At 60.7% G+C, this 23,914-nt stretch overlaps 3 protein-coding genes across 4 annotated transcripts in view; 2 read left to right on the top strand and 1 right to left on the bottom strand.

Moving 5' to 3' along the window:
* SDHC (succinate dehydrogenase complex subunit C) lies at positions 1-6,187 on the top strand. Of its 2 annotated transcripts, XM_062511428.1 has the most exons (6): positions 1-27; positions 771-827; positions 1,404-1,505; positions 2,812-2,873; positions 4,283-4,446; positions 5,589-6,185. In XM_062511428.1, the coding sequence occupies exons 1-6, from the start codon at positions 8-10 to the stop codon at positions 5,691-5,693; spliced, it is 510 nt and encodes a 169-aa protein (XP_062367412.1). In that variant the 5' UTR covers positions 1-7; the 3' UTR covers positions 5,694-6,185. The 2 variants fall into 2 exon arrangements, with proteins under 2 accessions (XP_062367412.1, XP_062367413.1); XM_062511429.1 differs by lacking the exons at positions 771-827; positions 1,404-1,505 and having other exon boundaries at positions 8-27; positions 5,589-6,187.
* A 3,867-nt stretch (positions 6,188-10,054) lies between these two features.
* VSIG8 (V-set and immunoglobulin domain containing 8) lies at positions 10,055-21,976 on the bottom strand. Its single transcript, XM_062511654.1, has 8 exons — positions 21,928-21,976; positions 19,077-19,252; positions 16,225-16,426; positions 15,846-15,881; positions 14,655-14,822; positions 13,317-13,439; positions 12,389-12,542; positions 10,055-10,829 (listed from the first exon to the last, which is right to left on the bottom strand). Exons 1-8 carry the CDS (start codon positions 21,974-21,976, stop codon positions 10,658-10,660), a joined length of 1,080 nt encoding a protein of 359 aa, XP_062367638.1. The 3' UTR covers positions 10,055-10,657.
* The window catches only part of LOC134055117 (Fc receptor-like protein 5), a 16,790-nt gene continuing 14,850 nt past the window's right edge, over positions 21,975-23,914 (top strand). The window contains exons 1-3 of the mRNA XM_062511246.1: positions 21,975-22,119; positions 22,179-22,270; positions 23,445-23,801. Of these exons, the coding sequence (XP_062367230.1) occupies positions 21,975-22,119; positions 22,179-22,270; positions 23,445-23,801 (594 nt within the window). The remainder of the gene's footprint in view (positions 22,120-22,178; positions 22,271-23,444; positions 23,802-23,914) is intronic.

Below are 23,914 nucleotides of genomic sequence, written 5' to 3'. Positions count from 1 at the left end.
CTCCAAGATGGCGGCGCTGGCACTGAGGTGACTCTGAGGGCCCGGGACAGGCCGGGGAACACTGAGGGACATTTGGGGACCCTGAGAGACATTGAGGACATTTGGGGGCACTGAGGGACATTGAGGACATTTGGGGGCACTGAGGGACATTGAGGGGACACCGGGAGACGCGAGGGCGGCCCGGCCTGAGGCCATTTCTGGGATCCGGGGCCGTTCCGGTCCCGGGGACCGCGGGGCTCCTCACCCCCGTGTCGCCTCCCTGCCCCCCTCCTTGTCATCCCAAATCCCTTCTCCCATCTCAATTCCCTTCCCCATCCCCAAATCAGTTCCCAATCCAAATCCCCATCCCCAAATCCTTTCCCACATCCCCAAATCCCTTCTCCTATCCCAAAATCCCATCCCCAAATCCCTTCCCCAATCCCCAGATCCTTTCTCCCATCCCCAAAATCTCATCCCCAATCCCCCCAGGCCCCTTTTTTTGGGGGGGAATCTCCTCCAGATCCAGCCCCGATCCCGATGGATTTTAACTTGAATTCCCATGGGTTCGCTCCCTTCCCACTGGAATTCTGGGGATTTGGGATATTCCTGCTGGAATTCCGGGGGGATTTGGGACATTCCTGTAAGAATTCTGGAAATTTGGGATATTCCTGCTGGAATTCTGGGGATTTTTTTGGATATTCCTGCTGCAATTCTGGGGGGATTTGGGTTGTTCCTGGTCTCATTTCCCCCCACTTTTCCCCATTTTTTCCCATTTTTCCCTCTTTTTCCAGGGGTTTGGGGCGGCGCTGCCTCCTGGCCCGGCTGGGGCCCGGCCCCACTCTGCACCAGTGAGTGACTGGGATGGACTGGGAAGGGATTTTGGGGTGATTCCTGGGGATTTTGGGTGCTTTGGGGGTGGCTTTGGGGGATTTTGGGGTGTTTGGGTGGGTTTTTTTGGGTTTTTTTTTTTTTTTTTTTTTTTTAGTTTTTAGAGTTTGGGGCATTTTTGGGAGTGATCATGGAGAGGGTTTTGGGGGATTGAATTTTTTTCTGTGTTTTGGGGGTTTTTTGGATTTTGGGAGTTTTTAAGGGGAGTTTTGGGGTGGGTTTTGGGGCTATTGGGAGTTTTTGAGGAGCTTTTTCTTGTTTTTTTTTTTTTTGGGGGGGGTTTTGGGGTGAATTTTGGGAGCGTCCAAGGAAGTTCTTTTTTTGGGAAGGGGTTTGTATTTTGGGGTTTTGGGAGTCTTCAAGGAACGATTTTTTTGGGGGGGTTTTGGGGTAAATTTTGGGGTTTGGAGCTTCAGGAGTTTTCAAGGAGGGTTTTGGGGTGGATTTTTGGGGTTTTGGGAGTTTCCAAGGAGGGATTTTTTGGGGGCTGAGACCCCCCCCCCCCCCCCCCGACCCCACGGTGTCCCCGGTCCCAGGGTGATCCCGATGGGAACGACGGCCCGGGAGGAGATGCAGCGATTTTGGGAGAGGAACGAGAGCTCCAACCGACCCCTGTCCCCCCACGTCAGCATCTACAAGTGAGGGGCACCCCAAAACCACCCTGGGACACCAAAACCCACCCCAAAACCACCCTGGGAACACCAAAATCCATTCCAAGTCCACCCCAAAACCACCCTGGGACACCAAAATCCACCCCCAAACCATCCCGGGAACCCCAAATCCACCCCAAAACCACCCTGGGACACCAAAACCCACCCCAAAACCACCCTGGGACACCAAAATCCACCCCCAAACCATCCCGAGAACCCCAAATCCACCCCAAAAACACCCTGGGACACCAAAATCCACCCCCAAACCATCCCGGGAACCCCAAATCCACCCCAAAACCACCCTGGGAACACCAAATCCACCCCAAAACCACCCTGGGACACCAAAACCCACCCCAAAACCACCCTGGGAACACCAAAATCCACCCCCAAACCATCCCGGGAACCCCAAATCCACCCCAAAACCACCCTGGGAACACCAAAATCCACCCCAAAACCATCCCAGGAACCCCAAATCCACCCCAAAAACACCCTGGGAACACCAAACCCATCCCAAATCCACCCCAAAACCATCCTGGGACACCAAAATCCACCCCAAAACCACCCTGGGAACACCAAAATCCACCCCAAAACCATCCCGGGAACCCCAAATCCACCCCAAAACCACCCTGGGAAGACCAAACCCACCCCAAAACCACCCCAGGAGCCCCAAATCCACCCCAAAACCACCCTGGGAACACCAAATCCACCCCAAAACCACCCTGGGAACACCAAACCCATCCCAAATCCACCCCAAAACCACCCTGAGACACCAAAATCCACCCCCAAACCATCCCGGGAACCCCAAATCCACCCCAAAAACACCCTGGGACACCAAAATCCACCCCCAAACCATCCCGGGAACCCCAAATCCACCCCAAAAACCACCCTGGGAACACCAAAATCCACCCCCAAACCATCCTGGGAGCCCCAAATCCACCCCAAAACCACCCCAGGAGCCCCAAATCTACCCCAAAACCACCCTGGGAACACCAAATCCACCCCAAAACCATCCCGGGAACCCCAAATCCACCCCAAAACCACTCCAGGAGCCCAAAATCCACCCCAAAACCACCCTGAGACACCAAAATCCACCCCAAATCCACTCCGGGAACACCAAAATCCACCCCAAAACCATCCCAGGAACCCCAAATCCACCCCAAAACCATCCCAGGAACCCCAAATCCACCCCAAAACCCCCCTGGGAACACCAAACCCATCCCAAAACCACCCCAGGGTGCCCCAGTTCCCGTTTTGGGGGAATTTTGGGGTGACCCCAATTGTGTCCCCGTTGCAGGTGGTCTCTGCCCATGGCCATGTCCATCACCCACCGTGGCACCGGCGTGGCACTGAGCCTGGGTGGGTGGCACTGGGGACACTGGGGACACTGGGGGGACACTGGGGGGACACTGGGGACTCTGAGCCTGGGTGGGTGGCACTGGGGGACACTGGGGAGACACTGGGGACACTGGGGGACACAGGGGATACTGGGGGACACTGGGGGGACACTGGGGACTCTGAGCCTGGGTGGGTGGCACTGGGGACACTGGGAAGACACTGGGGACACTGGGGGACACGGGGGATACTGGGGGACACTGGGTGACACTGAGCCTGGGTGGGTGGCACTGGGGACACTGGGGACACTGGGGTGACACAGGGGATACTGGGGGACACTGAGCTTGGGTGGGTGGCACTGGGGACACTGGGGAGACACTGGGGACACGGGGGACACTGGGGGACACAGGGGATACTGGGGGACACTGGGGGGACACTGGGGACTCTGAGCCTGGGTGGGTGGCACTGGGGACGCTGGGGGACACTGGGGGACACGGGGGATACTGGGGGACACTGGGTGACACTGGGTGACACTGAGCCTGGGTGGGTGGCACTGGGGACACTGGGGACACTGGGGGGACACTGGGGATACTGGGGGACACTGGGGGACACGGGGGACACTGGGGGACACTGGGTGACACTGAGCCTGGGTGGGTGGCACTGGGGACACTGGGGACACTGGGGGGACACTGGGGATACTGGGGGACACTGGGGGACACGGGGGACACTGGGTGACACTGAGCCTGGGTGGGTGGCACTGGGGATGCTGGGGGGACACTGGGGGGACACGGGGGATACTGGGGGACACTGGGGACACTGGGAAGACACTGGGGACACTGGGGGACACGGGGGACACTGGGGGACACTGGGTGACACTGAGCCTGGGTGGGTGGCACTGGGGACACTGGGGGGACACTGGGGGGACACTGGGGATACTGGGGGACACTGGGGGACACAGGGGATACTGGGGGACACTGGGGGGAAACTGAGTGTGGGTGGGTGGCACTGGGGGACACTGGTGGGACGCTGGGGACACTGAGGGACACTGGGTGACACTGGAGACGCTGGGGGGACACTGAGGGGTACTGGGGACACTGGTGGGACACTGAGGGACACTGGGGGAGACACTGGGGGACGCTGGGGACACTGAGAGGCACTGGGGGGGACACTGAGTGTGGGTGGGTGGCACTAGGGACACTGGGGACACTGAGGGACTCTGGGGACACTGGGTGACACTGGAGATGCTAGGGGGACAGCGGGGACACTGGGGGACACTGTGCCTGGGTGGGTGGCACTGGGGGACACTGGTGGGGACACTGAGGGACACTGAGGACACTGGGGGAGCACACTGAGCCTGGGTGGGTGACACTGGGGACACTGGGAAGTCCATCCCCATCCCAGGTGTACCCCTGAGTGTTCCCTGCCCATCCCAGGTGTGTCCCTGTTCTCCCTGGCTGCTTTCCTGCTCCCAGAGCATTTCCCTCATTACCTGGCTCAGGTGAGGGACCTGAGCCTGGGCCCCGCCCTCATTTTCTCGGCCAAATTCGCTCTGGTCCTTCCCTTCTCCTACCACACCTGGAACGGGATCCGGCACCTGGTGAGTGCCCCAGCCTGGGAAATTTGGGAATTGTGAGCCTGGAATTTCCTGTCCCTGTTTTTGGGGGTGGCAGGTGACAAAGGTGGTGACACCGGAGCGTCCCCCCCTGCCCGGATCCCTCGGGATTGGAGAGGATTTTTTTGGGAAGGGCGGGAAATCTGCTGGGTTAGAGATTGCTGGAGGGCTTTTATTTGGGAATTCCAGAGGATGACAGCATCCCAGTGCTCCCAGTTTGGAACTGGGATTGAGGCACTGGGGTGGCCCTGGGTGAGGGTCTGGGCTGCGTTTTTTTGCTTTTTTGTTTGGGAAAAGCGGAGCCTTTGGGAATGGGGAATGGGAATGGGGAATGGGGAATGGGAATGGGAATGGGAATGGGGAATGGGGAATGGGAATGGGGAATGGGGAATGGGAATGGGGAGAGTGTGATTGGGAATGGGATTGGGATGGAAATGGGGAATGGGAATGGGGAATGGGAATGGGGAATGGGGAATGGGAATGGGGAATGGGAATGGGGATGGGGAATGGGAATGGGGAATGGGGAATGGGGAATGGGAATGGGGATGGGAATGGGGAATGGGGAATGGGGATGGGGATGGGAATGGGGGAATGGGGAATGGGAATGGGGAATGGGAATGGGGAATGGGGATGGGGAATGGGGGAATGGGAAGAGAAATGGGGATGGGAATGGGGAGAGTGTGATTGGGAATGGGATTGGGATGGAAATGGGAACGGGATTGGGAATGGGAGTGTGGAGAGGGGATGGGAAAAAGGGGAAGGGAAAGGGGAGAGGGGAAGGGGAAGAGGGAGAGGGGATGGGAACAGGGATGGGAAAGGAGAAAGGGGGAGAGGAAATGGGAAGAAGGGAGAGGGGGAGAGGAGATGGGAAAAAAGGGAGTGGAACAGGGGAGAGGGGATGGGAAAAAGGGGGAGAGGGGATGGGAAAAAAGGGAGTGGAACAGGGGAGAGGGGATGGGAAAAAGGGGGTGGGAAAAAGGGGAAGGGGGAGAGGGGATGGAAAAGGGGATGGGAACAGGGAGCAGGAAGGGAGCGGGGTGACACCGGGGGAACCGGGGACACGTCCCCTGCCGGGGACTTGGGGACAGTCCTTGGGAATTGCCACGGGCTCCTCGGTGTCCCCACAGGCCTGGGATCTGGGCAAGGGGCTGCGGCTGGCCCAGGTGACCCAGTCAGGTGTGCTGGTGCTGCTGCTGACCCTGCTGTCCTCCGCCGGCCTGGCCGTCCTGTGAGCCACAATTCCAGGGGTTTCACCAATTCCGGCAATTCCCAGAATTCGGGGAAGGTGACGCTTTCCCCCCCCCCTCCCCAAAATAATGCCAGGATGAGCAGATCTGCCTCTCCTACCCCACCCCCACCAACCCGTGCCAGCCTCACTGCTCGTCCCCGGTGTCCCCACGTGTCCCCAAGGCCGGGACAATGCGGGATCTGTGTCCCCACGAGTGGGATCGGGAATGGCAGAGGGGACAAGGAGCTCCATTGAGCCAGCACACCACGGGGGTGGGTGACAGGTGACATCTCGCTGCCACCTCCCCCCCGCCCCTCTGCCACCACTCGGGGTCCTCGATCCCGTGGGAATTCCATGATTCAGCCCATTCTGGAGGGGGAAAAAAAAAAAATAAAAAATTCTCGTTTTGGAGCTTCCTGCCAGGGAAAAATCTCCTTTTTTTTTTTTTTTTTCCTCCTCTCCTGCTGGAGGGATTTTTTTAAAACTTTTTTTTTTTTTTTTTTTTCCCCAGGTGTTGTTACCTGTCCCCTCTGGAATAAAGCAGCTCTGATCCTCCTGTCTTAAAAGGGATTTTTCCTTTGGGATTTGGGGAATTGCTGCTTCCCAATGGAGCCCAGCATGGAAAAAACATGGGGGGAAAAAAAAAAAAACCCGAAATTTGCGGGTTCTGGAGGAGCAGGGATGAGCCTGGCAGTTTTTGGGGTCAGATTTTAGGGCATTTTTAACTTTTGGAAAGGGGACCCTCCCCACTCCATCCCACATTCCTACCCCAGCTCCCTGTGGGGGGGGATCCTCCCGGTAAAATGCAGGATTTTGGCAGGAAAATCCTCTCCTGCTTGGGATTTTGGGGTGGATTTTGGGATTGGAGAAGTGAGGAGGGGGCTTTGCTCCCATCCCAATCCCATCCCCAATTAATTTCCCAATTAAAAACCCTCCCCTGGGATACCAGGGAGGAGGAAGAGGAGGGAGTAGGGCCGAACCTTAAATCCCAAATGGATTCGGGCTCATCCCAAGGATTTCCTGCTTTTTCCCAGCTTTTATTTCTCTTTCTTTTTTTTTTTTTGGGGGGGGGGGGGTTTGGGGACAGGATCCCCCCCTGGGGTTGTTCCCAAGTTTTGGGGTCTCAGGGTGGGGGAAGCCCCTGCTGGGACCCCCCCCCCGGTCCTTTCCAGAAGGTTCCGTCTCATCCCAGGGTTTCTGGAGCTGTGGGAAAGGAGGGAAGGGGTGGAGGGGGGGGGGGGGGGGGGGGTCAGGGGGGTCCCCATGGAGGGGAATTGGGGTGGGGGGCACCCGGGGACCCCTCAGAAATGGGGGGAGCTCCTGGGTTTGGTGTCTGGATCCCCACCCGGAGCCGGGGCCAGGCCCGGGTTTGGGATGGATGGGAAAACTGGGAGCTGATTCCTTGTAGGAACAGCCCCGAAACTGTGTCCCCCCACTCCAGTGTCCCCCTTTATCCCTGTACCCCCATCCCTGTCCCCAAATCCCCCATCCCTGTCCCCAAATCCCCCATCCCTGTCCCCAAATCCCCCATCCCTGTCCCCCCTTTGTCCCCAAATCCCCCATCCCTGTCCCCAAATCCCCCATCCCTGTCCCCAAATCCCCCATCCCTGTGTCCCCTTTGTCCCCAAATCCCCCATCCCTGTCCCCAAATCCCCCATCCCTGTCCCCAAATCCCCCATCCCTGTGTCCCCTTTGTCCCCAAATCCCTCATCCCTGTCCCCAAATCCCCCATCCCTGTCCCCAGATCCCCCATCCCTGTCCCCAAATCCCCCATCCCTGTGTCCCCTTTGTCCCCAAATCCCCCATCCCTGTCCCCAGATCCCCCATCCCTGTCCCCAGATCCCCCATCCCTGTCCCCAAATCCCCCATCCCTGTCCCCAAATCCCCCATCCCTGTCCCCCATTATCCCTTGTCCCTGTCTGTTCTGTGCCACCCCCTGCCCCCCTCCCTGAGCCCCGGCTGTGTCCCACATGTGTACCCCAGGTGTGCCAAGGTGGGTCCAGGTGTGCCCCAGGGGTGCCAAGGTGTCCCTAGCTGTACCCAGGTGTGTCCCAACTGTAACCCAGGTGTATCCTAGCTGTACCCAGGTGTATCCCATGGGTGTCCCAGGTGTGTCCCAGGTGTGTCCCAGGTGTGTCCCAGGTGTGTCCCAGGTGTCACCTGGCCAGTGACGTGGGTGCAGGTACCGTTGCAGGCTCTCAGCAGGGAGCCCTGTGTGTAACCCAGGTGTATCCCATGGGTGTCCCAGGTGTGTCCCAGGTGTATCCCAGGTGTGTCCCAGGTGTGTCCCAGGTGTGTCCCAGGTGTGTCCCAGGTGTATCCCAGGTGTGTCCCAGGTGTATCCCAGGTGTATCCCAGGTGTGTCCCAGGTGTGTCCCAGGTGTGTCCCAGGTGTCACCAGCATGGCGGCAGCGGCGCGGGGCGAGCGGGGGGTCAGGTCCAGCCAGGGTCCAGGTGCCCCCAGGGAGGGGTTTGGGGGCCCAGGTGCTCCCAGGGAGGGGTTTGGGGGTCCAGGTGCTCCCAGGGATGGGGTTGGGGGGTCCAGGTGCTCCCAGGGATGGGGTTGGGGGTCCAGGTGCCCCCAGGGAGGGGTTTGGGGGTCCAGGTGCTCCCAGGGATGGGGTTGGGGGGTCCAGGTGCTCCCAGGGATGGGGTTGGGGGGTCCAGGTGCCCCCAGGGAGGGGTTTGAGGGTCCAGGGATGGGGAGGGGAGGGGCTCACTGAGAGCCGGGACCCCTGGACCCCTCCCCCAAGACCCCCGGGCCTGCCGCCCCCCATTTCCTCCCCCCATTTTCTCCCCCATTTTGCGCCTCCTTCCCCCTCTCTTCCTCCCTTTTCTCCCCCTTCGTTCCCCCCGTTTTGTTTCCCCTTTTTCTCTTTTTTTCCCCCCATTTTTCCCCCCCATTTCCCTGCCCCTCCCCCACCTGCCCCGCCATGTTTCGTTGCCCGGCAACCGCGGCGAGCGCCCCCTGGCGGCCGGTGTGGGCAGCGAGGGGCGGGGTCACTGACGTCATCGATGAACACCGCCCCTTTTGTGACCACGCCCCCTCAAATGGCCACGCCTACCTCGGATGGGTCCCAGAGGCGGGACCGAGAAAGGGACGGGGACAGGGACAGGGACATGAGAGAGGGGACAGGAACAGGGACAGGGACAGGGACATGAGAGAGGGGACAGGGACAGGGACAGGGACAGGGACATGAGAGAGGGGATGGGGACAGGGACAGGGACAGGGACATGAGAGAGGGGACAGGAACAGGGACAGGGACAGGGACATGAGAGAGGGACAGGGATGGGACAGGGACAGGGACAGGGACATGAGAGAGGGGACAGGAACAGGGACAGGGACATGGACGGGGACAGGGACAGGGACATGAGAGAGGGGACGGGGACAGGGACAGGGACAGGGGCAGGGACAGGGACATGAGAGAGGGACAGGGATAGGACAGGGACAGGGACATGAGAGAGGGGACAGGAACAGGGACAGGAACAGGGACAGGAACAGGGACAGGGACAGGGACATGAGAGAGGGGATGGGGACAGGGACAGAGACAGGGACAGGGACAGGGATGGGACAGGGACAGGGACAGGGATGGAATGGGATGGGGACAGGGACAGGGATGGGACAGGAACAGGGACAGGGACAGGGACAGGAACAGGGACAGGGACAGGGACATGAGAGAGGGGATGGGGACAGGGACAGAGACAGGGACATGAGAGAGGGGACAGGGATGGGACAGGAACAGGGACAGGGACAGGGACAGGGACATGGACGGGGACAGGGACAGGGAGGAGATAGGGACAGGGACAGAAGACGGGACGTCCCATCCCTGTCCCAACCCTGTCCCTTGTCCCCCCCATGTCACGCCACTCCCTCTCTCATTTCACTCAATTTTATTATTTTTATTATTAGTAGTAGTTTTATTAATTTTATTAATTTTATTAATTTTATTCAATTTCCTTATTTCTCCTTTTTCCTTTTTTCCTTTTTTTTTTTGTTTGTTTTCTCTTTGGGATTCCTTTTCCTTTTGGTTCCTCAATTCCCTCCCCCCCCCCCCCCCCAAAAAAAAAAAAAACCAAAAAATCCAAAATGCGCGGGGGGAGGGGGGGGGAAAGGGCGTTGGGAATCAGCTTTTGGTGACAGCAGGTGACAATAAATACGGCGGTGACAGCGAGGGGGGAAGGGCTGGAAAAACCGGGAACGGGTCTGGGAATGGGGGTGGAAACTGGGAATTGGGAGGGGGGGAACTGGGAGAGTCTGGAATTTGAGGGGTGGGGGGGAGGGACGGACACGTAAAAAACGGGGTCCAAACCCCAAAATGAAGCAACAAATGAAGCGGCCCGGGGGTGATGGGGAGGGGATTTTGGGGGAATTTTGAGGAATTTTGGGGGAATTTTGAGGAATTTTTGGGGGAATTTTTTGGGATTTTTGGGGGAATTTTGAGCGATTTTTGGGGGAATTTTGAGGGATTTGGAGCAGAGGGAGCCTCTCCCGCCGTCACTTTTGGGGCCGCGCGCTCGATGTCGCTGTCGTTGTCGCTGTCGCTGTCGCTGTCGCTGTCGTGTCCCCGCAGTGGGACACCGGGGAAGGAACTTTTGGGGAATTCTGAAACATTCTGTGGGATTTCGGAGGATTTTCAGGGATTCTGAGCAGAGGGAGCCGCTCCCGCCGTCGCTTTCCCGACCGCTCTCTGTCGCCGTCGCTGCGGTGTCCCCGCAGAGGTGACACCGAGGAGAGAATTCTTGAGGATATTTTTTTTTTTTTTTTGAAGGATTTGGTGAAGTTTTTGGGTGGAATTCTGTGGGATTCTGGGAGGGTTTTTTGTTTGGTTTTTTTTTTTTTTTTTTTTTAAAGGAGATTTTGAGCAGAGTGAACCGCTCCCGCCGTCACTTTCTGGTCCGCGCTGTCGCCGTCGCTGTCGCGGTCGCCGTCCCGACCCCGCGCGGGGACACCGGGGCGCGAGCGCGGTGTCACAGAGCGGGACAGGCGACCTGGTGGCGGATGCCGTCGTTGCAGAGCAGCGCGGCCGCGCGCTCGTCGCTGTCGCCGTGCTGGCACTGCATGTAGCTGATGCCGTGTGGCGAGTACGAGTGGTGGGCACAAGCCGTGCACGGCCGGGGCATGGTGCCACCCGTGCTGCTCCTGCGACAAAGAGGGGACAGCCCCGCGACGCAGAGTCAGGGCTTGGTGGCACTCAGGGGTGCCCCTTGGTGTCCCTCAGTGTCCTGTGTCACCCATCAGGATCTGGTGGCACTCAGGGGTGCCCCTTGGTGTCCCTCATTGTCCTGTGTCACCCACCAGGCCCTGGTGGCACTCAGGGGTACCCCTTGGTGTCCCTCAGTGTCCTGTGTCACCCACCAGGATCTGGTGGCACTCAGGGGTACCCCTTGGTGTCCCTCATTGTCCTGTGTCACCCATCAGGACCTGGTGGCACTCAGGGGTGCCCCTTGGTGTCCCTCATTGTCCTGTGTCACCTACCAGGACCTGGTGGCACTCACTGGTACCCCTTGGTGTCCCTCAGTGTCCTGTGTCACCCACCAGGACCTGGTGGCACTCAGGGGTGCCCCTTGGTGTCCCTCATTGTCCTGTGTCACCTACCAGGACCTGGTGGCACTCACTGGTACCCCTTGGTGTCCCTCATTGTCCTGTGTCACCCATCAGGATCTGGTGGCACTCACTGGTGCCCCTTGGTGTCCCTCAGTGTCCTGTGTCACCCATCAGGACCTGGTGGCACTCAGGGGTGCCCCTTGGTGTCCCTCAGTGTCCTGTGTCACCTACCAGGCCCTGGTGGCACTCAGGGGTGCCCCTTGGTGTCCCTCATTGTCCTGTGTCACCCACCAGGCCCTGGTGGCACTCAGGGGTGCCCCTTGGTGTCCCTCAGTGTCCTGTGTCACCTACCAGGATCTGGTGGCACTCAGGGGTGCCCCTTGGTGTCCCTCATTGTCCTGTGTCACCCATCAGGACCTGGTGGCACTCAGGGGTGCCCCTTGGTGTCCCTCATTGTCCTGTGTCACCTACCAGGATCTGGTGGCACCCACCCAGTGTCACCCAGTGCCACCCAGTGGTGCCCAGTACAGCCCAGTGCCACTCACTGGTGCCCAGAACAGCCCAGTATAACCCAGTACATCCCAGTGGTTCCCAGTACAACCCAGTATATCCCAGTGGCCCTCACTGGTGCCCAGTACAGCCCCGTGGTTCCCAGTACAACCCAGTACATCCCACTGGTGCCCAGTAGAGCCCAGTATAACCCAGTACATCCCAGTGGTGTCCAGTACAACTCAGTACATCCCACTGGTGCCCAGTAGAGTCCAGTATAATCCAGTACATCCCAGTAGTTCCCAGTACAACCCAGTACATCCAAGTGGCACTCACTGGTGCCCAGTACATCCCAGTAGTTCCCAGTACAACCCAGTACATCCAAGTGGCACTCACTGGTGCCCAGTACAGCCCAGTGGCGCTCACTGGCACCCAGTACAGCCCCGTAGTGCCCAGTGGTGCCCAGTGGTGCCCAGTAGAGCCCAGTGTCACTCACCGGCACCCAGAACAGCCCAGTACATCCCAGTAGAGCCCAGTGTCACTCACCGGCACCCAGAACAGCCCAGTACATCCCAGTAGAGCCCAGTGTCACTCACCGGCACCCAGAACAGCCCAGTACATCCCAGTAGGGCCCAGTGCCGCCCCCCCGTGCCCGCGGTGCCCACCTGCAGTCGCTGCAGGCGCGCTGGCACTCCTTGCGCTGGTAGCGGGCGATCAGTGCCCAGATGAGCAGCCCCAGAAGGCTGAGGAGGAGGAGGGAGCCCAGGATGGAGCCCACGATGATGCCAGCCTGGCGCCCGCCTGCCACGGGGACATTCCCTGTCACCAGCGGCCTCTGCCAGGTGCCCGTGCCTCCGGGGGCACCCCCAGAGCCAGCCTGGTGAGCAGGGACAGCCCCAGTGTCACCCAGAGCCACCCCCAGTGCCAGCCTGGTGAGCAGGGACAGCCCCAGTGTCACCCAGAGCCACCCCCAGTGCCAGCCTGGTGAGCAGGGACAGCCCCAGTGTCACCCAGAGCCACCCCCAGTGCCAGCCTGGTGAGCAGGGACAGCCCCAGTGTCACCCAGAGCCACCCCCAGTGCCAGCCTGGTGAGCAGGGACAGCCCCAGTGTCACCCAGAGCCACCCCCAGTGCCAGTCCAGTGACCAGGGACAGCCCCAGTGTCACCCAGAGCCACCCCCAGTGCCAGTCCAGTGACCAGGGACAGCCCCAGTGTCACCCAGAGCCACCCCCGTGCCAGCCTGGTGAGCAGAGACAGCCACCCAGAGCCACCCTTGGGGCACCCTGGCACCTGAGACATCCCAGTGCCACCCAGTGTCACCCCAATGTCCCCGGTGTCACTCACGGGGCCCGGGGCTCAGGTTGAGCTGGCACACCGAGTACCCCCAGTGTCCCCAGTGTCCCCCCAGTGTCCCCAGTGTCACTCACGGGGCCCGGGGCTCAGGTTGAGCTGGCACACCGAGTACCCCCAGTGTCCCCAGTGTCCCCCCAGTGTCCCCAGTGTCACTCACGGGGCCCGGGGCTCAGGTTGAGCTGGCACACCGAGTACCCCCAGTGTCCCCAGTGTCCCCCCAGTGTCCCCAGTGTCACTCACGGGGCCCGGGGCTCAGGTTGAGCTGGCACACCGAGTACCCGACGCGGTTGGTGACGCGGCACTGGTAGGTCCCGGCGTGGGCCCCGGTCAGGCTGCGGATCAGGAGGTCACCTGGAGCACGGCCTGGGGGACAGGACAGGATGGGACAGGTGGCACTGTCACCTCGGTGCCACCTGCACACCCCGGATAGGGTGTGTGGGACTCAGGGACATGGAGATATGGGGGCACCGGGGACAGGGACACACAGGGACACAGGCGGGGGACATGGGGACACACAGGGACACACACGGACAGTGACACAGGGACATGATGGGGACAGGGACACACAAGGACATGGACACGCAGGGACATGGGGACACGCAGGGACAGGGTCACACAGGGACAGGGACACACAGGGACACGAACAGGGGACATAGGGACATGGGGACACTGGGGACGGGGACACAGGGACACACAGGGACAGTGACACAGGGACACAGGGACACACAGGGACATGGAGCACGCAGGGACGTGGGAGCGCAGGGACACAGGGACACACAGGGACAGTGACACAGGGACACAGGGACACACAGGGACATGGGGACACGCAGGGACAGGGTCACACAGGGACACACAGGGACATGGGGACACACAGGGACAGTGACACAGGGACACAGGGACACACAGGGACATGGAGCACGCAGGGACGTGGGAGCGCAGGGACACGGACACACGGGGACACGGGTGACAGGGACATGGACATACAGGGACATGGATGGATGGACACACAGGCATGGACACGGACACACGGACACATGGACACACAGAGCCCCTTGCCCCCCACCTAGGACCCCCTGAGCCCCCCACGGCCACAGCGCCCCTTGCCCGGTGCCCCCCAAGCCCCTCCTGAAGCCCCGGAGTCCCTCTGGGGGGGTCCTACAACCACTTCGGGGGTGCCCGAAGGCAGGGACCCTCTAAACCCCCCCTGAACCCCCCAAAATGTCCCTGACCCACCTTGCAGGGTCCCCGAGGGCAGGGACCCTCTAAACCCCCCCTGAACCCCCCAAAATGTCCCTGACCCACCTTGCAGGGTCCCCGAGGGCAGGGACCCTCTAAACCCCCCCTGAACCCCCCAAAATGTCCCTGACCCACCTTGCAGGGTCCCCGAGGGCAGGGACCCTCTAAACCCCCCCTGAACCCCCCAAAATATCCCTGACCCACCTTGCAGGGTCCCCGAGGGCAGGGACCCTCTAAACCCCCCCTGAACCCCCCAAAATGTCCCTGACCCACCTTGCAGGGTCCCCGAGGGCAGGGACCCTCTAAACCCCCCCTGAACCCCCCAAAATGTCCCTGACCCACCTTGCAGGGTCCCCGAGGGCAGGCGCCCCCCCCCGTAGCCCTCGGCCAGCTTTGCCCACTGGTAGGAGAGGGGCGCGGTGCCCCCCCGGCTGAAGCAGCGCAGCAGCACCGAGCCCCCCTCGATCAGCTCCCCCTCGCTCCAGCACTGCGGCACGGCCGGCTTCTCTGCTGGGACAGCGGGGACAGCGTCAGGGGACACCGGGGACAGCGGGGACAGCGTCAGGGGACAGCGGGGACACCGTTAGGGAACACCAGGGACAGCGTCAGGGGACACCGGGAACAGCGGGGACAGCGTCAGGGGACAGCGGGGACAGCGTCAGGGGACACCGGGGACAGCGGGGACAGCGTCAGGGGACACCGGGGACAGCGGGGACAGCGTCAGGGGACAGTGTCAGGGGACAGCGGGGACACCGTTAGGGAACACCAGGGACAGCGTCAGGGGACGGCGTCAGGGGACACCGGGGACAGCGGGGACAGCGTCAGGGGACACCGGGGACACCGTTAGGGAACACCAGGGACAGCGTCAGGGGACACCGGGGACAGCGGGGACAGCGTCAGGGGACACCGGGGACAGCGTCAGGGGACACCGGGGACACCGTTAGGGAACACCAGGGACAGTGTCAGGGGACACCGGGGACAGCGGGGACAGCGTCAGGGGACACCGGGGACACCGTTAGGGAACACCAGGGACAGCGTCAGGGGACAGCGTCAGGGGACAGCGTCAGGGGACAGCGGGGACAGCATCAGGGGACAGCGTCGGGGGACACCTTGGGGGGACACCGGGAACAGCAGCGGGGGACACCAGGGACACTGGCCACGCTGTCAGGGGACACCAGGGACACCGAGGACAGCGTCAGGGGACACCAAGGACAGCGGCCACACTGTCAAGGCACACTGGCGGGGACAGCGGGGACACTGCCCGGGACACCCGAGAAGGGGACTGGGGACACTGTCAGGGACAGTCAAGGGGACAGGGACATGCAGGATGGGGACAGGGACACCACGAAAGGGGACAAGGGACAGGCACAGCCGGCAAGGGGACAGGGGACAGGGACAGTGACAGAGCCACCATGGAGGGGGACAGAGGGCTGGGACAAAGCCAGAACCACTCTGGGGACACCATTGGGGTCACCAGGGGTCACCCAGGAGAGGGGACACCTGGGGGGGTGGGAGGGGAGAGACGGGAGTCACCTGGGGCAGGGGGACACGGGACACTGTCAGGGCCACCTGGATGGGGACAGGGGACAGTGTCAGGGCCATCGAGGGCCACATGAGAGAGGGAACAGGTGACACCACCAGGGCCACATGAGAAGGGCACAGGTGACACCGCCAGGGCCACCTGAGAGGGGCACAGGTGACACTGCCAGGGCCACATGAGAAGGGCACAGGTGACACTACCAGAACCACATGAGAGGGGTACAGGTGATGCTGCCAGAGCCACCTGAGAGGGGCACAGGTGACACCGCCAGCGCCACCAGAAGCTGCAGCGTGATCACAACGAGCTCTGCGCGGCACAGGGAGGGCCCGGGTGACACGGGGGCCACACCTGGCAGGTGTGGGGCGGTCTCACCTTGCACGGTGACGATGACCTCGTGCACGGCCACCGTGTTCTTCTTGACGCGGCACTGGTAGGTACCGGTGTCGCTCTCCTGCAGGTCGGCCACGCGGATGGAGGCGTCGCGCTGGCCCGGGTCCGTCTGCACGAAGGCCACGCGGTCCTGCAGCCCCGAGCCGCTGCCGTAGTTCACGTGGTGGTCCTGGTAGGACAGGAACTGGGGACACGAGGGGACAGCGTCAGGGTGGCCTCGGGGACGAGGGGGGGGTTTGGGTTGGATTGGGTGAGGGTTTGGGTTTGGTTTGGGTTTGGGTGAGGGTTTAGTTTGGGTTGGGTTGGGTATGGGTTTGGGTTTGATTTGGGTTTAGGTTGAGTTGGGTTTGGGTGAGGGTTTGGTTTGGGTTTGGTTTGGGTTTAGGTTGAGTTTGGTTTAGGTTTAGGGAAGGTTTGGTTTAGGGTTTGGTTTGGGTTTTGGTTGGGTTGGGTTTAGGTGAGGGTTTGGGTTGGGTTTGGGTTTGGGTTTGGGTTTAGGTTGGGTTGGGTTGGGTTTGGGTTTGGTTTGGGTTTGGGTTTGGGTTTGGTTTGGGTTTGGGTGAGGATTTGGTTTAGGTTGGGTTTGGGTTTGATTTGGGTTTAGGTTGGGTTGGGTTGGGTTTGGGTTTGGTTTGGGTTTAGGTTGAGTTGGGTTTGGGTTTGGGTTTTGGTTGGGTTTGGGTTTAGGTTGAGTTGGCTTTGGGTTTAGGTTGGGTTTGGGTTTGGGTTTGGTTTGGGTTTTGGTTGGTTTGGGTTTGGGTTTGGTTTGGGTTTAGGTTGAGTTGGGTTTAGGTTTAGGGAAGGTTTGGTTTAGGGTTTGGTTTGGGTTTAGGTTGAGTTGGGTTTGGGTTTAGGGAAGGTTTGGTTTAGGGTTTGGTTTGGGTTTTGGTTTGGTTGGGTTTAGGTGAGGGTTTGGGTTGGGTTTGGGTGAGGATTTGGTTTAGGTTGGGTTTGGGTTTGGGTTTGGTTTGGGTTTAGGTTGAGTTTGGTTTAGGTTTAGGGAAGGTTTGGTTTAGGGTTTGGTTTGGGTTTTGGTTTGGTTGGGTTTAGGTGAGGGTTTGGGTTGGGTTTGGGTTTGGTTTGGGTTTAGGTTGAGTTGGGTTTAGGGTTTGGTTTGGGTTTTGGTTGGGTTGGGTTTGGGTTTGGTTTGGGTTTAGGTTGAGTTGGGTTTAGGTTTAGGGAAGGTTTGGTTTAGGGTTTGGTTTGGGTTTTGGTTTGGTTGGGTTTAGGTTGAGTTGGGTTTAGGTGAGGGTTTGGTTAGGGTTGGTTTGGGTAGGGTTAGGATTGGGTTTGGTTTAGGTGAGGGTTTGGTTTGGGTGAGGGTTAAGGCTTTGGTGATGGTTAAGGCTTTTTAGGGTTGGGCCTTTTTCTCTGCCTGTCCCTGTCCCTGTCCCCTGTCCCTGTCCCTGTCCCTGTCCCCTGTCCCTGTCCCCTGTCCCTGTCCCTGTCCCTGTCCCCTGTCCCTGTCCCCTGTCCCTGTCCCTGTCCCTGTCCCTGTCCCTGCCCCCTGTCCCTGTCCCCTCTCTCATGTCCCCTGTCCCTGTCCCTGTCCCTGTCCCATCCCTGTCCCTGTCCCCTGTCCCTGTCCCTGTCCCCTCTCTCATGTCCCCTGTCCCTGTCCCTGCCCCCTGTCCCTATCCCCATCCCCTCTCTCATGTCCCCTGTCCCATCCCTGTCCCCTGTCCCTGTCCCTGTCCCTGCCTGCTCTGCTTCACTCCAGCCCAGCCTGCCCAGCCCTGCCTGGTCCTTCCCAGACTGGCACTCCCAGATGCTGCCAGACCTTCCCTGTCCTGCCTGTCCCTGCTTGTCCTGCCTGTCCCTGCCTGTCCAACCTGCTTGGCTGGGTCCCATCCCAATCCCAATCCCATCCCATCCCATCCCATCCCATCCCATCCCATCCCATCCCATCCCATCCCATCCCATCCCCAATCCCAATCCCAATCCCATCCTGCCCTGTTTCATCCTTCCAGACCCTTCCTAATCCTTCCCTGCCCTTCCCAACTTTCCCTGTCCCATCTGTCCTGATGGGCTTCCAAACCCTGCCTGTCCTTACCAGGTCTTTCTGTCTCCTGCTTGTCTCTCCCTGTCCCTGCCTGTCCCTTCCAGTCTCACCTGTCCCTTCCTGTCCTTTCCTGTCCTCCCTGTCCCTGCCTGTCCCTTCCAGTCTCACCTGTCCCTTCCTGTCCTTCCCAGTCCTTCCCAGTCCTTCCTGTCCCTGTCTGTCCCTCCCTGTCCTGCCAGACTTCTCCTGTTCTGTCCCTCCCTGTCCCTCTTCATCCTTCCCATCCCAGAACTTCCAAACTCTTCCTGGTCCTTGCCTGCCCTCCCCAACCTCCTCAGTCCTGCCTGTCCCTCCCTGTCCGTCTGTCCCTGCCTGTCTGTCCTGCCAGACCTTTCCTGTCCTGCCTGTCCCTCCCCGTCCGTCTGTCCTGCCAGACCTTTCCCGTCCCATCAGACCTTTCCAATCCTGTCTGTCCCTCCCTGTCTGTCCGTCCTGCCAGACCTTTCCAGTCCTGCTTGTCCCTCCCAGTCCCATCAGACCCTTCCAATCCTGTCTGTCCCTCCCTGTCCATCCGTCCCTCCCTGTCCTGCCAGATCTTTCCTGTCCTGCCTGTCCCTCCCTGTCCATCTGTCCTGCCAGACCTTTCCTGTCCTGTCTGTCCCTCCCTGTCCGTCTGTCCTGCCAGACCTTTCCTGTCCTATCAGACCTTTCCAGTCCTGCCAGACCTTTCCAATCCTGTCTGTCCCTCCCTGTCCGTCTGTCCCTCCCCGCCCCTCCACCCGCTCCATCCCTGCCCCTCCTGCCCCCTTCCCACCGAGCCCGAGCCCCTCACCACGTTCTCGGGGCCGGGTCTCTCGGGTGTGACCTGGATCCACTCGATTCCCACTCCCTGGGGTCCGTTGTCCTCGGGTTCCAGGACATAGGGACAGCCCAGCTTGACCGAGTCACCCTTGGCCAGGTACAGAACCTCGCGGCCCTTGCCGTTGATCCTGACGGCCACGAGGAGAGCTGGGAACACAACGGCACTGTCACCCCTCAAAACGGGACTGTCACCCCTCAAAACGGGACTGTCACCCCCAAAAACGGGACTGTCACCCCCAAAAACGGAACTGTCACCCCTCAAAACGGAACTGTCACCCCTCAGAAACGGGACTGTCACCCCTCAAAACGGGACTGTCACCCCTCAAAACGGCACTGTCACCCCTCAAAACGGGACTGTCACCCCTCAAAACGGGACTGTCACCCCTCAAAAACGGAACTGTCACCCTTCAAAACGGGACTGTCACCCCTCAAAAACGGAACTGTCACCCCTCAGAAACGGGACTGTCACACCCCCAAAAACGGAACTGTCACCCCTCAAAACGGGACTGTCACCCCTCAAAAACGGAACTGTCACCCCTCAAAAACGGAACTGTCATCCCTCAGAAACGGGACTGTCACACCCCCAAAAACGGAACTGTCACCCCTCAAAAACGGAACTGTCATCCCTCAGAAACGGGACTGTCACCCCTCAAAAACGGGACTGTCACCCCCAAAAACGGGACTGTCACCCCTCAAAAACGGGACTGTCACCCCCAAAAACGGGACTGTCACACCCCAAAAACGGCACTGTCACCCCTCAAAAACGGGACTGTCACCCCTCAAAACGGAACTGTCATCCCTCAAAACGGGACTGTCACCCCCAAAAACGGAACTGTCACCCCTCAAAAACGGGACTGACACCCCTCAAAAACGGGACTGTCACCCCTCAAAACGGAACTGTCACCCCTCAAAAACGGGACTGTCACCCCTCAAAAACGGGACTGTCACACCCCAAAAACGGAACTGTCACCCCTCAAAAACGGGACTGTTACCCCTCAAAACGGAACTGTCATCCCTCAGAAACGGCACTGTCACCCCTCAAAAACGGGACTGACACCCCTCAAAAACGGGACTGACACCCCTCAAAACGGGACTGTCACCCCTCAAAACGGAACTGTCACCCCTCAAAAACGGGACTGACACCCCTCAAAACGGAACTGTCACCCCCCAAAAACGGGACTGTCACCCCTCAAAAACGGGACTGCCACCCCTCAAAACGGAACTGTCACCCCTCAAAAACGGGACTGTCACCCCTCAAAAACGGGACTGTCACCCCCCAAAAACGGGACTGTCACCCCTCAAAAACGGGACTGTCACCCCTCAAAACGGAACTGTCACCCCTCAAAAACGGGACTGACACCCCTCAAAAACGGGACTGTCACCCCTCAAAAACGGGACTGTCACACCCCAAAAACGGCACTGTCACCTCTCAAAAACGGGACTGTTACCCCTCAAAACGGAACTGTCATCCCTCAGAAACGGAACTGTCACCCCTCAAAACGGGACTGTCACCCCTCAAAACGGAACTGTCACCCCTCAAAAACGGGACTGACACCCCTCAAAACGGAACTGTCACCCCCCAAAAACGGGACTGTCACCCCTCAAAAACGGGACTGCCACCCCTCAAAACGGAACTGTCACCCCTCAAAAACGGCACTGTCACCCCTCAAAAACGGGACTGTCACACCCCAAAAACGGCACTGTCACCTCTCAAAAACGGGACTGACACCCCTCAAAAACGGGACTGTCACCTCTCAAAAACGGGACTGTCACCCCTCAAAACGGGACTGACACCCCTCAAAAACGGGACTGACACCCCTAAAAACGGAACTGTCACCTCCCAAAATGGGAGCGTCACCCCCAAAAGGGCGCCATCCCCCTCCAAAAGCGTACCATCACTCCCCCAAAACGGCACTGTCACCTCCAAAATGGCACCACAACCCCCCCAAAACGGCACCTGGAGCACGGCCTGACCCCACACCTGCAGCTCCTGACCCACGGGGGGCAAGGATGGGGTACAGGGACCCCACACCTGTGCCCCGACATCTCTGACCCCACACCTGCAGCCCAGGGATCCAGCACACCCCAAACCTGTGCCCTGACACACCTTGAACCCCAAACCTGCGGTTCCCCACCTGTGGAGCTCAGGGTCCCCAAAGCCGTGTCCCCACATGCGAGGTAGCACCCCCTGACCCCACACCTGGCAGCACCTCCTCAGTGGGGCACAGGGATGCACTGAACCCCGAACCTGTGCCGCGACACACCTTGAACCCCACACCTGCAGCGCAGGGATCCAGCACACTCCAAACCTGTGTTCCAACACACCTGGCAACCTCAAAGACCCCACACCTGCGGTTCTGAAACCCGCGCACCTGCGGTTCCGAAACCCGAGCACCTGCAGCTCCGAAACCCGCGCACCTGTGGCCCCAAAACCCGCGCACCTGCGGCCCCAAAAAGCCCGCACCTGCGGCTCCGAAAACCGCGCACCTGCAGCCCCGAAACCCGCGCACCTGCAGCTCCGAAACCCGCGCACCTGCAGCTCCGAAAACCGCGCACCTGCAAACCCCGACCCCACACCTGCAAACCCCCACCCGCAGCTCGCATCTCCCAAACCGGGTGCCCGCGGGGATGTCCCGGCTGGGTCCCGCACCCCTGGCAGGTGACACGGGTGACACAGGTGACACAGGTGACACACGGGGGTCACTGCCACCTGCCCTGTCCAGCACAGGACCCCGGTGGTGACCGCAGGTGCGTGACCACGGGTTCAGGGGTTCGGGAGCATCTCGGGGATCCCTCGGGGAGCCGCGATCCCGGGATCCTACCTGGCAGGACCCCGAGGAGCAGGAGCAGGCTGGCGCCGTGCCCTGCCATGGCGGAGGAGGAGGAGGAGGAGGAAGAGGAGGAGGAGGACGCAGGAAAGCTCCGAGGCTCCGAGGGCACCCGGCCCGTGCGGGGCCCTTTTAGGCGCTGGGCCGGGGCCGCTCCTCCCCGTGGGGCGGATTCCTGCGGGATGAGTGAGTGGCTCCGAGCTGTGCGTGGCTGCCGCCCTGCTCCGCTCCTACCCCCTAATTAGGCAGCGCCCGGCCCGCCGGACCCCGGCCGGACACCGGCCGGACACTGATCGGACACCCGGGGGACACCAGAGGGAACAGGGATGGGCACGGAGTGGGGACAGTGGGGACAAAGCCACGGGTGGCTGGAGGTGGCAGCTCGACCCCACGGATCCCGAAAGGATCCTGGGCTCGGAGCGGGGCTCGAAGGGTTTAAAGGTGTGGTTGGAGCGGGGGTTTACAGGTGGCAGATCCCTCCTCCGGACCTGCCCCTCGGGCGGCGGGCACCGCGACGCGGTGGTAGCGTGGGGACGGTGGCACCCACTGAGCTCACGGGTCACTGCACGGGCACAGGATGGTGGGACAGGGACAGGGACAGGGACAGGGCCACGGTCCGTGGGGACAGGGATGTGGCAGGGATGGAGGAACTGGGATGGGAGGGATGGAGGAACTGGGACAGGGACATGGCAGGGATGGAGGAACTGGGTTGGGATGGATGGAGGAACTGGGACGGGATGGATGGAGGAACTGGGACGGGATGGATGGAGGAACTGGGATGGGATGGGATGGGATGGGATGGGATGGGATGGGATGGGATGGGATGGGATGGGATGGAGGAACTGGGGCGGGATGGATGGAGGAACTGGGATGGGATGGATGGAGGAACTGGGAAAGGGACATGGCAGGGATGGAGGAACTGGGATGGGATGGATGGAAGAGCTGGGACAGGGACATGGCGGTGGATGAAAGTGTTGGGGACAGGGAAGTGGAAACAAGTGCAGGAGATGGGACAGGGACACAGGAACGGGTGGAGAAGTTGGGACAGGGACATGGAAGAGGATCAAGAGCTGGGACAGGGACAGTGACAGCAGAGGGAGGAGTTGGGACGGGGACAATGGCAGTGGATGGAATGGTTGGGGACAGGGACAGGGACAATGGCAGTGGATGGAACCCTTGGGGACAGGGACAGGGACAGTGCATGAAGGAGCAGGGACAGGGACACGGGGACGGATGTAGGAGCTGGCACAGGGACGTGACAGTTGGGGACACCGGGGGGGGGCTCAGCCCAGCGGGAAGGCTGTGCCAGGGACCTGTCCCTGCCTGTGTCCCCTGAGGTCACACAGGAGACGTGGGGACCGTGAACTCGGGGACAGGGGGACACGGGGACATGGGGACACATGGATATGGACACCGTGAACTCGGGGACAGGGGGACACCCAGACACTGTCACCCAGTTCAGCCCCATCTCCCAGTCCAGTCCCTTCTCCCACTCCAGTCCCTTCTCCCAGTTCAGCCCCATCTCCCAGTCCAGCCCCATCTCCCAGTTCAACCCCACCTCCCAGTTCAGCCCCATCTCCCAGTTCAACCCCACCTCCCAGTTCAGCCCCATCTCCCAGTTCAGCCCCATCTCCCAGTTCAGTCCCACCTCCCAGTCCAGCCCCATCTCCCAGTTCAGTCCCACCTCCCAGTCCAGCCCCATCTCCCAGTCCAGTCCCATCTCCCAGTCCAGTCCCATCTCCCAGTCCAGTCCCATCTCCCAGTTCAGTCACATGTCCCATTTCAGTCCTATCTCCCAGTTCAGCCTCATCTCCCAGTCCAGCCCCATCTCCCAGTCCAGCCCCATCTCCCGCTCCGTGCCCAGCCCGGCCCGGCCCGGCCCCGCCCGGCCCGGCTCTGCCCCGCGGCCCCGCTCGGGACTGCCCGAGCCGGCTCTGCCGCTGTCCCGGCGGGGCCGAACCGCGGCCCCGGGGCCATGAGC

This window comes from Cinclus cinclus, chromosome 31 (genome assembly GCF_963662255.1).
Source record: "Cinclus cinclus chromosome 31, bCinCin1.1, whole genome shotgun sequence".
Classification (NCBI taxonomy): domain Eukaryota; kingdom Metazoa; phylum Chordata; class Aves; order Passeriformes; family Cinclidae; genus Cinclus; species Cinclus cinclus.
This window is presented reverse-complemented; position numbering and strand designations above follow the sequence as displayed.

Coding starts and splice junctions, on each gene's coding strand:
- SDHC (XM_062511428.1), top strand. CDS start 8: ATGGCGGCGCTGGCACTGAG. Junction 1,506..2,811: donor CCCCACGTCAGCATCTACAA/GTGAGGGGCACC, acceptor TCCCCGTTGCAG/GTGGTCTCTGCCCATGGCCA. Junction 2,874..4,282: donor CGGCGTGGCACTGAGCCTGG/GTGGGTGGCACT, acceptor TGCCCATCCCAG/GTGTGTCCCTGTTCTCCCTG.
- VSIG8 (XM_062511654.1), bottom strand. CDS start 21,976: ATGGCAGGGCACGGCGCCAGCCTGCTCCTGCTCCTCGGGGTCCTGCCA. Junction 16,427..19,076: donor GACCCGGCCCCGAGAACGTG/GTGAGGGGCTCG, acceptor TCGTGTCCCCAG/TTCCTGTCCTACCAGGACCA. Junction 13,440..14,654: donor GCCCTCGGGGACCCTGCAAG/GTGGGTCAGGGA, acceptor CCTGTCCCCCAG/GCCGTGCTCCAGGTGACCTC.